This window comes from Tyto alba, unplaced genomic scaffold (genome assembly GCF_018691265.1).
Source record: "Tyto alba isolate M040663 unplaced genomic scaffold, T.alba_DEE_v4.0 Super-Scaffold_2, whole genome shotgun sequence".
Classification (NCBI taxonomy): domain Eukaryota; kingdom Metazoa; phylum Chordata; class Aves; order Strigiformes; family Tytonidae; genus Tyto; species Tyto alba.
Window position 1 is genome coordinate 14024887 of NW_024881282.1, and position 14715 is coordinate 14039601.

At 33.6% G+C, this 14715-nt stretch overlaps 1 protein-coding gene across 5 annotated transcripts in view; it reads left to right on the top strand.

Annotated features, from left to right (window-relative positions):
- The window catches only part of CNTN5 (contactin 5), a 655782-nt gene that overhangs the window by 280289 nt on the left and 360778 nt on the right, over positions 1-14715 (top strand). For all 5 annotated transcript variants that reach the window (XM_042793009.1, XM_032991061.2, XM_032991057.2 and 2 more), the window contains one exon: positions 9941-10070. In XM_042793009.1, coding sequence (XP_042648943.1) covers positions 10013-10070 — 58 coding nt within the window. In that variant the 5' untranslated portion in view covers positions 9941-10012. The remainder of the gene's footprint in view (positions 1-9940; positions 10071-14715) is intronic.

Consider the following 14715-nt stretch of genomic DNA (forward strand, 5'->3'; position numbering starts at 1 on the left):
TAAAATGAGATTTGTGAAAGAAAATGAAGAGGTGCTTATTCCACTTAGAGTACTTCATTTTTTTTTTTTCCTTTCTATTCAGGCAAGCTTGTGTTTTAATAATGAGACTTCTAATCCAATTTAATATCCTACCATTATATCTTAGTGAACTATCTGCCATATAAGTAATAATAATGAGGTATGTTTAAATATAAAAATGCATCCTTAAGCATCTAGACACTTTTAGTACTAGTTGTAATTAGAAACTTAAGAAACATGTGCAATTAAATATGCTCATAAAAAAAACAGATGCATCTCTGTAGCACCAGTCAATTTGTTGCATCATTAATATTCTTCAGTATGGCAGTTTAAAAATGTATTGCAGTGTTTCAAGTGGAAAATAGCTAAGAACAAAATTATTAACATTTAAACCACCATTAACTGTTTCAGAACAACTGAGTTTCTTCAGTATCTTCTCCCAACTTTGATTTACAAATGTATTTTCAATTTCTACTTCTTTATCTATAGCTCTAAGAGCTAAGTTCCAAAAATAATGACTTTTTACTGTATATTAATAAATCTTTGCTATCCTGAGATGTGACAACTATTCCTTGTAATGAGATGGTCTAATACAACCATTAAATAAGACAAATAATGTTTGATTCATTTTTTCTTATTCATCTGAATAGTTTAACATTGAATTAGGTATATATTTTTAAAATACACTCCATGTTAAGATTTTCTAAAAATGTCTAAAGTGACTTGTGTCTCTTAAGCTTAGGAAACTTTTGTCTATTTTGTATTGAAGATTAAATCCTTTTGACCTATTTCATTTTTGCAGAGAATCCTCTCATCTGAACACATAAGCAATTAAACCTTTGCGCTTATGCAAAATCCTTGTATAATGGTGATGTACCCTTGTCATGGGATCTGTAGACACAGGTCACCTCAAATTGGAGAACACGTGCTTTATTCTTTCTCAAATAACAGTATAAAAAATACAGAAAGACACCTCATACTTGAAAAGCAGAATAGTGTTTTTCTTAGAGCAGGCTTCCCGCAAAAGTGGTTGAGTCACCATCCCTGAAGGTATTTAAAAGACATGTAGACATGGCACTTATGGACATAGTTTAGTGGTGGACTTGGCAGTGTTAGGTTAACGCTTGGACTCAATGATCTTAAATGCCTTTTCCAACTTAAATAACTAATTTTAGCTAAAATTCCGTATTTATTTGACTATATATCATGTAAAAATAAAATAATTAGCCAAAATTGGCCTCATCACCTAAACCTAAGGGCTGAACTAACATGAAATCTGCCACGGTGACTAACACAGGTACTGACCTGGACCTCATGAATGAGACATTAAGACAACTTTTCTATATAGTACTGTAATTTTTCTAATTTGTGGATTGGCATTGAGGCAGACTCTTATCATATATGCACTGATGGATTATTCGCATACAATCTTTTCTCTTTGCATATCCCATCCTGTCTATGCATGAAACAGCCTCCTCCATTCACTGTGTGTAACCTACATCCTTTTTCTATGAATGTCCTGACAGGCTGACAGCATTATGTAAGGCCCATACACAGAAGGTAAGCAGGGTACTGAAGGATCTTGCTTTTTCTTAGTGCACTTTTCGGAGCCTGCTCTGCACGTGCTTTGTAAAGTGAATAAGATCTCATGTCTTAGGCACAGAAAATTTATTGATCCTTTTCATGTATAATATTGAAAACCCTGGTGCACAATACACTCTGTTATGGCAGAGTTGATTGTCTGGAAGTAAGCACAGAAATGAATTGAATTTGCAGGTCCACAGAGAGCTTGTGGTCACTACTTCAGATCATGATATAAACACAGTCTGCAGGGTTTAAGATCCTTGTAGAGAGCTAAATGTTGATGATGTTTTGTGTTATTAAAATGCATAATATTTTTAGCCTGGCAGTTGCATTAAGTGGAAGGCTTAAGCTATGCTGATTTATACTGGCTGATATAATACCAGAGGCAAGTGGCAATCAAGGATATTTATTTAACTGCAGTCATCTTCCCTCTTGGCACTAGCTGGCTGCTGCAGAAGAGGGGCCAAGATGAGTTGGTCCTCTTATACACTAGAGGTAGATCTACTGAGTACAGCTGATACAGAAAACAACCACAGTGTCATGCTGGTCTTATTGTTGTCCTTAATCCCCCTTCTTGGCAAAGAAAAGACAATTTCCAGATGTGATTGCTCTGGCACATCTTACTATCTCCCAAAGGAATTTGGAGATACATGGGCCTGAAAAGAGTAGCATAAGAATATATCTTTTTTCCTGACAATTTTGGCTGCAAGTAAATCAAATCTTATACAAATAATGCAGGTCAAAAGCAGGTCATTAACAGGACTCACAATTCTATAGGTGTTCCACTCTGAACTTCTCAAGTTCTCTGAGGGCATCTGTAGGACTTAATAAAAGTGCTTGAATATATTTCCTGAATAATTAAAGCAAAATATTGAGGGATGTCCATCATAGAGTAAGGGTGATTTTATTTCAAGACCACTAGGATAGGAGATAAATGACAGGTTCAATTTTTCACATCTTGTGGAAACTTTCATACAGGCTTGAACAAACAAGTGAAGACTGCTATCACTCAGGTTTAGACATATGAAAGTTAATTGAATAATTTAGGGTAGCTGTCTAGGGTTCTGCTACTATCAAGTTTCCATCACAGTTAGCAAAAGGAATAAGGTTGTTCATCTCACTCCAAAATAGCTATTGAAAATGGTTTGAATGAATTTTCCTTCAGGTTGTCTATTGCTCTTCATTTACTAACAGGAGACCTTATATACTTAATTTCTAAAGTGTCAAATTATACATAATCATTCTCTTTATTTCCTACTACTTACATGTGATAAATATTGACACAACTACAAAAAATTTAACGAGTGTGCCATAAGGGCTTGTGTGACTTTAAGAAGTAACTGTTCATAAAGTTCAAATCAGAAACCAGAGAACCTAACTATGGTAGTTATGAGGAAATCTATGTTACTTCTAGTCCAGACTTTAAGAAACTGGAAAATCACACTAACAAGGTTAATCTGTGTTGCAGGGCTCATTCACTAAGCAAGGCTTTTTAAACTTCTTCATTCCCAGAAGCCACTTGTTCCCAGACAGCTCTGAAATGTGAGCTGAATTTTACAAACTATCAGTATGTTTGACAAATGGATGGGGAAAAAACCCACATAATTAATTCGACTGCTTTCCTTCTCAGAAAGCCTCATCCAATAGGTATTTATTCACCAGAGAACATGCCTTATAGTGGGAACAGCATATTGGAGCTGCCTCAGTGTTTGGGAGTAACAGTAGTCTATTGTACGCCTTCTAAGCACCCAGTACCTAAAGGTATATCCTGAGTCACTTGACTTGCTTGAGCAGTATTCTAATTTTGTCATGTTATATTCAAATGAATGTAGCCAAATAGCAGCATCTCACTATTGCTAGTGTAGAGAAACAGAGAACTATTTCTGCCATCTTCTCCTTCCCCTGAGCACGCTGGTGACATTTTATGTCTGATTATGTAAGAATCCGAGAGAGGATATAGCTCCTCTAGCAAATAACATTGAATGACCCTTGAACTAATTTAGCATTAAACCAGCCTTCTTGGTCAAATTATTTTGTTAATCTCCACTATATTTATTAATATTTGATTTGGTAAAAAAAAAATATTAAACACAATTAAAATGCTGTCAATTGGCTGAAATGTTATCATTTCTTTGCTTTCATCACTAGCTTGATATGTATGTGTTGGAAAGGGAGACATTCTGCATCTTACATTCAAACCCTCTTTTTTTAAATACATATGTGCAAATATATTCAAATACTAGAGAATAATCAATGTCTAATGCAATATTAATTTCTTATTTTATGGGTATTTTGCGTGGTTTTTCAAAACAAGTTTAGTTCTTCTGAATAATTCAGAACCTGTTGGACTCATAGACATGTTGAGACTCTTATTCAGCATTTTCAAATAATTTGTTTTGTTTTTCAGAGTAGTAGTTCAGATGTTCATTCACTAAAATAGAAATTCTGATCAATCCACATTTCAGAAATAGCCAATTTTCTTCTTTTGTAGATTGTCATTATACGCTTCTTCCTATAACTTGACTGGTATCTTTGAAAGCTATATTAACATCATGAATAAAAAGAAAAAACAACTCATAAAATATTAATTTAGATATTGAAAATCCTGGTTACTTTCCAGGAGGAACCTGACAAGGAAAGGTTCCACTGCAGAATAAACTTTTAACATTGTTAGCTTTAAATTAAGTGTTCATAAAACAACTCGGAAATTGTTTTATGAAACTGCTAAATCTTGTGCTTTATTAAATTTTCTTTACAGTATATTGAACTATTATTAAACCTTGAAAATAAATTATCTTCCCTTGGGGTGATAATCAATCCTACAAGACTCCTTGCTGTTTACATTGACTTAATATCATTTCACTTTCATTTGTCCTATAACAAATTCCACCGACATTTCATTGTAAAAGTGTCTATGGTATGACTTTTATCAAATATTAACTTAATATGTTTTTATTAAATTAAACCATTTTGTAAATAATATTGTCAAAAAGACTTTGGACTGAGCAAATTAATTCTTCACTGAAAGTAGGCAGACACATGAGCTCAGTAGAAGTTATTTATATTCTCTATAACAAGTGTCTGTCATAATCATGGTCTAGTAGTTAACTTTATATGTAAATATACCATCACAGAAATCTCAACAGGCAAGCTCTTTTTAAAAATTTCTAGCCAAGTTACCTCCTCTGTTCATGATGAACTTTGTAACATCTGAGCCTTTGCTTTTCTAAAGCCTCTAATTCTCCATGGACTGAGCATTACCAGGCCTGATACTCCTGGGAGCAAAGAAGACGGGCTGAACCACTGACTGAGGCAATTTGATTCATATCTTCCAAGCCCTGGTTGAAGTAAAGGTTGTGCAGGGAGGGACAGAGACTTCGATGTTGATTAGAAGGCTTCATTTCAGTGCTTTAAACTGAATCTTCAGATAGATATCTCTTTTTCCAAAAGTATAACAAGTCTTTTATAGAAAGCCTACCCAGTGATATTTAGCTCTTTGCATTTATCAATTTCATAGTTTTGCCACCTTGAAGAATCTTACTAGCAGTTTAGGTGCACCTTAGGCTAACATCCTCCACTTATTAAGTGTGAAGAAAAATATTTCCTAAATATTTTATCTAAAATTCTGTAACTATATCTGTTCTTCATAGGATATGTTATTTTTTTCTTTCCATTCAGTCATGTTGGTGGCAATAGCTTAGTTATTCTCTTCAGTTCCTGCCCTTCTAAGTCCATGTAGAACATCAGAATTGCCTATTACTGGTGTTATTTCTTCATCACCTGTGAGTGTGTTCTTTTTTCTAATAGAGAGGGAAAATTAAATTATTTGAAGTGCCAGTGACTTGAGCTTTCCTCTAATATATATTGATATAGGAAAAAAAAAATATTTCAGAGGGACCTTTTCTTTGTTGCAAGTCAAATCCTTTCCTCTGAGCAGTGTAGTCATTGAAGAGACAAAGACTTGTGTTACACTGCTTTGAGAGAGGATGTGGATTTAAGTAATCATCCCTTTCATGTTGGTATAGGTAAACTGATAAATATGCATATGATGGGAAAGGGAATGAGGTAGTGATAATGGAAGAAAGCACTTTGATATCAGTATCACAGTATCTATGTGAAAAGCTTCACTTCTTAACTATTTTAATTAAAAAAATAACATATCTTTGCAGTTGCATATATACATTTATCCTAAGTGCCAGAAGCAAACATTAATGCTAGAAGTTATTATTATCATTATTAGAAAGACCATGGTTTTACTCTGTGTGGTTCAAGCCCCTTTCACATTAATGTTGACAATATTGCAGTAGTACTCATACTATAAGTATTTACAAATTCTTCTGGGAGTCAGAACCATGAGACAATAGCCACCCTGTCACTACTAACAAAAACAATTCATTTAAACATAGTCAGTGGTGAATGTTGTAGTAAGTTGTCTACAGTCAGCACACAGAATTAAAACAAATTGCAAAACAATTTGGCAGAAATTCTGGGGAAAACAAAGGACTGTGTATATTAGTGCCATGTGAACACTGAAAACGACATCTGCTAATTCTTTGTGAAGAAAAAGAAGTTAAATTTGTTAGATAAATTACTTGCTGTTTATTATATAAATCAACCATATTTTAGATCACTAATTTTTACAAATTGTCATTAGGGAAAATTCATATCCTCAGTATGAAAAAAAAAGCGCCTACTGAATCTGCATATTTTGTGAAGAAACCAGAATTAAAACAGGACAGGAAAAAAAATCAACAAATGATAGACATCCCATCCTTATTTTTGAAAACTAGACTTTAGAGATTTTTCAAATCATGCTGTTATGCAAAAGAAAGCTGTAGAATGTAATATATTCTGGACAACTTAATTTTCTTTTCTTGCACTGAACTACCAATGAAGCCAACAAACTGTTCCAAACAAGCCAACTGAATTTTTTCTGAGGTCCATATTTATATTTTGGGGAAAAAACAAAAAGACATTGTTCAGTTGAAATGATTTTAAATCCTTTTGAACAGCATCTTCATCTATTTTCTTTTGCATTGGTAAATTGACTGTATGTTCTGTTCTATATTCTTCAGATTAAAATGTACATGCTTATTTTAAAAGATTCCTCATTCTGGAATGGAGATAGTCACAGAAGGAAAAAAAATTCAGAAAATTAATAAGATTTTCAAACCAAGAACAACTGATTTTTCCTTTTATATATGCCCTTAAGTTACTCTAAGAATGAGCCACTTTTAAGAACAAGATCTTTCTTACAGGATTTAAGAGAATATTCATTATCTGCAATAACATTCCTTTTTTTGTTGTTGTTGTTGTTATTGGGTTTTTTTTATTTTTCTTTTTTCTATAAGCAAGAAGATATTCTCCTTAATGGATTTAGAGCAGCTTTGGTCTTTTTGACATAAATATAAAGGAATTCTTCAGTCACCCAAGACTGTCTAAAAATGAGATCCAAAAGATCCAATGACAGCCATTGTTAGTAAAGCTGAGAGTACAACCCTTCATTAAATTTAGAGCAGAAATGGGACTATATGCCTATTTTTGTTAAATATAGAATTTTCATGCTCTTACCTTTATTATTTCCTAGAAAGTACCTTTGTGATTATCCCACATACCATGTGGTAACCTCATATATACAATATCAATATCTCTGTCAGACTATATGAACTGTACTCTGTTCTTACATGTATGATAACCCTACCATGTTGCTATGAATTCCATTTGTACATATGGCCAGTAAAGTGTTTGCCAGGTATCCCTGAAAAAACAAGTAAACATGCAAGATCCTTTCATAATTATAATAAAGAACTCTAGGCAGATTTTTAAAAAGGTATACAGTGACATATTTTCCCCTTGCTTATTTTGCTAGTAATTCTCCTACTGAGATAAGACAACATATTTATACAACTATCCTAATAAGAAGGTCAGTGTCCAACACTCATGACTTAATTCAGAGCATCTCCCTGTCATTCTGCTCTGCTTTTACATTTTAATATGCGTGTTTAACAGGACTGAAGTTTGTTTTACATTGATAAGTTCAGGTTATGTAGGTCACAGTTAAGGGCTGTCACATAAAAGTTGTTATAGCTGTTTAGCTATAAGTTCCTTATCTGGCACAAGTTGTCATAATTTGCTGTCTTTAATGAAACTTTAATTAAAAAGATATCCTTTTTCCCAGAGAGGTTAAAATCATCATGTTTCAAGAATGCAAAGAGAAATGTGTATAAGTGCATCTTTTTTTTTTTTTTTTTTTGGATGTTCCAATTACATGGCTCCAGTTATTCCTCATCCTGTTCCTGCTCTACCAATCACAACCTTTAATATTTTTTAATAGTCTGATCCAATAGGCACAATAATACCTAATACTAATAAGAACAACAATCTCACACTTTAATGCTGGAAGATTTGGTATATTTTCCCCTGTTAATGCAACAGAGAAATCACGAAGTTATCATAATTTCTGTGTTGCCCCATTATAAAAGCAGCTGAAGAGAAGTAAGGAAAAAAGAAAAAAGAAAGAGTAATAAAGTTGGGGGTGGGAGGGTGGGAAGCTGTGCTTTACCCTCTTTAACAGATATGGCCATAAGGGAAAAAATGAAATATTAATGAAAATACTTATTTCCCAAAGGCCTGGACAACAAAGAATGCTGAACAAGATAATTCACTAACCAAAGGAACATGGTGACTGAAAAGCAGATTATCACTGGAGTGAAAAACAAAGGCAGCTGAAATTAATAATTAATTGAGGAGGTTTCCTGTGGAGGTGTAGATGAGCTACAGGCACTATGTGTAAAGTCACTTGACTACCACATTGTTATGTTCTCTTTCAGAGATGCTTATATTAATGCGTACATCAGATATTGAGATTGCCTGGTCTGAGTTACCTTGAAGGAAGCACAATCCTAAATGGGAATTTGAATGTGTTGAAAACCATACCTGCTGTGCTATATAAATGAAAGCTGACAAGTTACACCTTTAGATTATTGCAGGAGTAACTATCAGCAACCTAAGCAGATGCTGTCATCTTGTGCTCACAGTGCATGTGTCTCTCTGTTTATGTATGTATATGTGTTTGTCCCTATATATGAGGGAAAGACTATCAAAATAGGTTACAACTAGAGATGCCCAGAGACCAGTTGAAATGGAATAACCCAGTAGGAACCTACTCTTATAGTATGTTGGGGTTTTTTTATTATTTTTGGCAACTGTGTTGAATTTAGCCTCTGCTCTCTTACTGTGAGTGTTCTAACATACAGGATAGGACCCCTGAAACAACAACTGTGGCATGTAATTAAACTGATTATAATCTGAAGGAGACATATTATCCCTAAAAGGCGTTTGGTAGGGGAACAAAGCAAATTCTCCTTTGTTTTATTGCTCTGTCCCGTGGGATTGTTCTTTCAGTTGTGGATCATAACCTCTAAGGGTTGCAGATTCCTTGGGCTCCAAGAAGAGGATCTCAAAGGCTTCCTAAACAAACATGACTAATTAAGTATAGGAAATTAACTTTCTGTTGGCAGATTGATGTTTTTCAAGTCAAAGACCAGAAGTACACTCATGTCCATACATAACCAGATGAAACTTTTCATATTTTGAATTGAGTTTCTGGTCATTTGAACACAAAATCTCTAAATTCCAGTGTGTTAAAGTTACTGACATTGTTAAAGTGATAGCTGAAAACACAGTGATCAAAGATGTAGTGTGCCAAGATGTACATATGAGTCATGGGACGGGTAGGAAACAAAAATCTGAGGAGTGGTAGAAGAAGATAAGTATGAATAATCTGTCCTGTATAAATGGTGTTTGTTTCAAATTTATTGGTAGATTCTTTACACAATGAGTAAACTGGACAAAAACTGAATTATTTTCGACAAATTTGCATGTAGCAAAAATGCTTGAATTTTCCTAGAGCAAATTATTTTTTTGTTTTAGCATTTTTACAATGCTTTATACCAAATGTCAATATATTGCCTTCAGGAAAAGAACACATGCCAAACTACATGCTTTGAATATGTTTACTGTGAAAGATATGTGTACTCTCTTCTGTCTGCATTTGGCTTTTTGAAAATTCAAGGCTTCAACATACGTACAGATTTAGGGTGATATCCATAGACATATATCCAAAGCACTGCCACAGACATTTTAGGTATTAACACAGGCTAATTACTGGAACAAGATCCCTCTGATTACCTGTTAGGTTACCTGCCCTTGTGCACACAAAGTTCTTTGGAACTAGACTTTCAACTGTATTAGAACCAGCTTTGTCTTTTGAACTGTCTACCATATTATTGCATGATATTTTAATTTTTCTAATAGAGATTTGTCTTTGTCTCACTAGGCTAAGCTTTAATGAAGAAACATCAACTTTGTTAATAACTGCACAAAGAGGGACTGAAGACCTTTGCGACCAATGATGTGGTTGTCATGGAAACTGTTTCTGTTTCTGTCACTCACTGGCTGTCTTTCAGGTAAATCAAAACAAAACCAAGAAAACTCTGCTTATTGTTTTGAGGCTTTTAACTGCAAACAGAAATAGGAAGATGTAAAAACATGCCAGAGAAGATCAATATCATTATTAAAACTATTTGCCTAAATGGTGAAATTGCACAAATTTATATTAAGAGACTTACAAGTGTTGTCCATCTGACTTTAATTTGTACATAAATCTGAATAATGTTTAAAAGAAGGGACAGTTATATATCTCATTTGAAAAGGCAGTGAGAACTTCATTATTAAAAAGAAGAAAAAAAAATCATTAATAGAACAAAGAACAATGTTTTCCTAAAGATTAACTTCTGCAGAATGTTTCACTCTGGGATCTTGTTCTGGTTTTGGAAACTAGCTATTAGGTTTTGTTTTTTCTTAATTCTCTGTATGTTTTATTGATCACTATGATTTTTGTCCATGTAGAAAGTGTATTTCTTTTGCAGGTTTTCCTCTTGGAATTAGCTTAGTTGTTTTTAGCTTTGTAACTAATGAAGTGAGCTAATCAATAATCATTTAGGTTTCTCAAATGAGAATCTTTGTAATTTGATAGCATATTGTCTCTAATTGATCTTTTTGGATGCCCCATTTTCTTAATGCTATCCCTTTATACTGCCTCTCAACAGTTACTAAGCTACTTTTTTCTCAAATTCTTCCAAAACTTATTGGTTCTGTGTCATTGCAACATGAAATTTAGTAAAAGTCAATGAAATTAAATATTTTGATTTTTTATAATAATGTGATATTGGACACAGGAATTTAATAAATGGGAGTGCCTGTGGATATCGGCATATATACTTTGGATGCATACATGGAACAGTCTGATCTTATCTGGTTTTCCTCACATAGCTTCATTATCTTATATTATCTAAGTCCATTACTTTTGGACAGGCAAGATTCTTTTTTTGTCTTGTATTATCAGGCACATTATAAATATTGGTAATATTTGTATTTTCATGATTCTAGGAGTAGCGTTTTACAACCACTATCTATTAATGTTTTGGGTTTTTTTTTAAGTTGAAAATTATATTTTAATTATTACAATTTCCAAGAACTTTGATGCAAAATTCAGAAACATTTCAGGAATTCAAATTTGGAATTTCTTCTTAATAATTATGTATTCTGTGTTACAAACTTTAAGAGTTTAAGATCAACATCTGGCAGAAGGTATTACACAGTGAGATTAATGTGCCTGAACCTGCAGTTGGTTTCACATAGCTAAAATCTCTTTACCCTCAACTGCTGTTTAGCAGAATACCTGTAAGTAATAGATTTTGCTCCAAATAGAATTAGATAACTCTATACAACACAATAACATATTACAAAATTTCTGAGACGCATTTCATATGTTGGCAATTCTATATACTAAAATTGCTTATATAGGAATGAGTTTCAGCTGTTTATCATAGCCATTGTTTAGGTATATATATTAAGCATCTTGCAAAGGCTTTAGAGAATTAGCAGTGACTAATTCTAATACAGCAATAAAATACATAACTCCTTTGGAATTTAAACTGAAAGTCAGTATTTACAGACGTATTGTATTTAAATAACATAAGACCTTGAGTACTCTTGCCAGTCATTCAACACCATGCTTGAAATTAAATGATTATTTCTCTCATCTGTTAACTTGCTACTTATGTCTGATGGTTTCTAAAGCATTCCTCTTTTTGCATTTCATTCTGATTTGTGATTCTTTAGGATTCTTAAGGTTTTATTTTGTATTACTGGCATGGATTTGGACTCCTATAAGGAATAATTTTTAATTGCATTTGTTTTCACATGATGTTGAATGTAAAGTGATAACACATACATTTTTTTTCACACACAAAGATAATTTTCTAATGATTTCATTAGTAATAATCATTCATTATAAAATTTAATGCTGTAAGAGCTGAAATTAACCAAAGATAACCAAATTGGGTTCAAAGTTATTTTAATTAGATCATTAATGTAACTGGTAATTTACTGTCTCCATAGCTTTCACATTTGATTGCATCATTCTGCATTTGGAGCTGCTTTTATATTACAGTACTCACTAGAACATGTTTACAACTGCAGATAGTTTCTACAGTCAGTGCAATTCAAGGTGGCCTAGTAAGTTAAATTCCTGAATCTACTGCTCTTAATGACAGAGCAATAGATATTGATGCTGCTTCAGTAAGATAAAGTTCACTCAATTCCTGTTGTTTTGGGCTGTGTTAAAATTCAGTACTTATCCATTAAATCATCAGATCGTGCAATCACTCTCAGCAACAGTCAGTGCTTAGAAGAGAGTACTACATTGTTGTATTGATTTTGCAGTGGTGAGGGAAATCATCCAAAAAGAGAACAGATGACCTCTCTAGTTTGTGTCTATTTTTATATTATTTTTATCTTAAAGCTGACCCTGGTATTTTGGGGTTTGTTTATGCATGAATATATTCAAGTGTGCTTAAGTATATGGAAAATAATTTTTGGGTGGAGAAAAATATATTATTTTCTGAATATCAGACTGTTGACTGAATTATGTCTCTTACTTTAATTATTTCAGTGCAAGCAAAAAATAGTCTGGGACTACAGCGCAGTTAGGCATTTACATTTTCAGAAACTTTACATTTATGAAATACAGATTCAAAGAAGATCTCATGATTGATAATATGTTGTTTCTTTTTTTATGGTGTATTATTGCCCTTCAAGCCAAATTAGAGTTGAAGAAGAATTATATTTTCATTTTAGACCTAGGGTCTGCCTCACTTCTGAACTGGCAGTTGGAAAAAGTACTTTGGTTGGTTGGTTGGTTGCTTTTCTTCTTCTTCCTGTGAGACTTCCCTGTAGGGAAAGATCTGAAGCTGTAAAGGAACAGGTTATGAAGGGGAAACTGTTAATCTGAAATTCAGAGGATATTTTTGTATCTGATTCATTTACAGTAATACCTGAAGTGAGTTCGGAGGTTGCTAGCTTAAATTTAAATAAAATTCATCAGAATCTAATCTGTTGTCAATTTTAAACTTTTTTGAGTTTATATATATAAATATAGTTACAAGTTATATGCTCAGGGCATTTCAACAAGTATAGTTGTGACTTTTCAGTGGAAAATCATAGAATGATATAGGGTATGGCATCAGCAATTTTCTCTTATGGATGAGTTGGTCACCTGTGTGTTCCTCATGCGTAATCATGACCTTATGTTTTGGATTACACTGTCCTATGTACAATGGGACTGGGAGTATGTTCCTTTTCTGTGGCTAGAATTGTTGAGGTTTTCTTGCACTGATTTCTCAGAGAAGCTGGAATTGACTATTGCTCAAATGTGTAGTTTTAAAAAAGCACTCCCTAACCTTGGAATGAGACAAAGAGCTATGTCTCTGTGTTTCAGGAAGAGGATAAATATTTTTAAACCAGAACAAAATCACATCAGATTATCAGCTCATGGTTTTTAGTGAAAGTTAGACAGTGGCTTTTCTGTGCAGATGTAAGACACTTGACAAAAGCCAGCTTGAGAGTAGGGCTTCTGTCATTCTTTTTAATAATTATTGTTGCATGTGGGAAGATGTTTCAGTTTAAAAATATGCTAAGGACTATATACGAGAGTAAATGGCATTCATAGAATTCTGATTCTGTTTTAATCTAACCTATATCACTTACACCTTTTTGTTCCCTTGCCCACTTACCTACCTCTTTTATGTTATTACCTGCTGCATTTTAATCAGGTCAAAGCTAGACTCATTTTCTCTGTAAGACTTTATAATTCATGGCATCAATAAAACTGTGGGTATAATGAAAGCAACAAGGCTTCACAGGATACAGGCAGCATATATGAGACCCACTGGTCACTGCTTATAGATCCAAGGGGGTAAACATATGTCCTTAAACCTCAAGTCTATGTACCTTTCATTTATTTTCATATAAACTATTCTCACTACCAAGTAAAGACTCCCTAAATAGTGAATTTTGCTCTGTATCCCTCAGTATGGTGCTGAAAATTAAAACCAGCATGACTTTTTCTGAACAGTTGCTTTCTAGAATATGATATGAATGGACACTTACAAAAAATGCTCTTAAGTAAGAGAACATATGTGGAACAAACACATGTGTCCTGTCTAGTTTTGACCTAGAGCTGGCACTGATCTGAAGTGCTTCCTGTCTTTTATTATATCCATCCCTCTCCATCTATCTACTTGGAGTCTTTTAGGAATTGTCTCTATTATCTGTACCTACCAGCTTCCAAAATACAACTCAAACCTGCTCAATATGTGACTTTCAGAATTCCAATAGCCACTGCCAGGATTAAAATTCATAGCCTAAGGTTCATAAACTCATTAACCAAACCATATAAAATATGCATACCATTCTGAGTGCCAGGACTATTTCTCATTTTTATTCTTCCCCCTTTAAAACAATGCCCTCTTACATCAGAGCAGACAGTATGTGAAAGGTTGTTTCCCTGACAGATGAATGATGAACACGTGAATGACCGGTGTTTATCACTGATAAGTCTATACAATTACCCACCTTCTCCCCAGCCCTCAACTGATGACAATATAGTAAATACCATGGAACTTTGTCACCTTTGATAGCTGAGCATAAAAGCCCAGAGACAGACCTCTAGATAAGTGCTAGTGACTGAGGACTCTTCATATTCTCAGT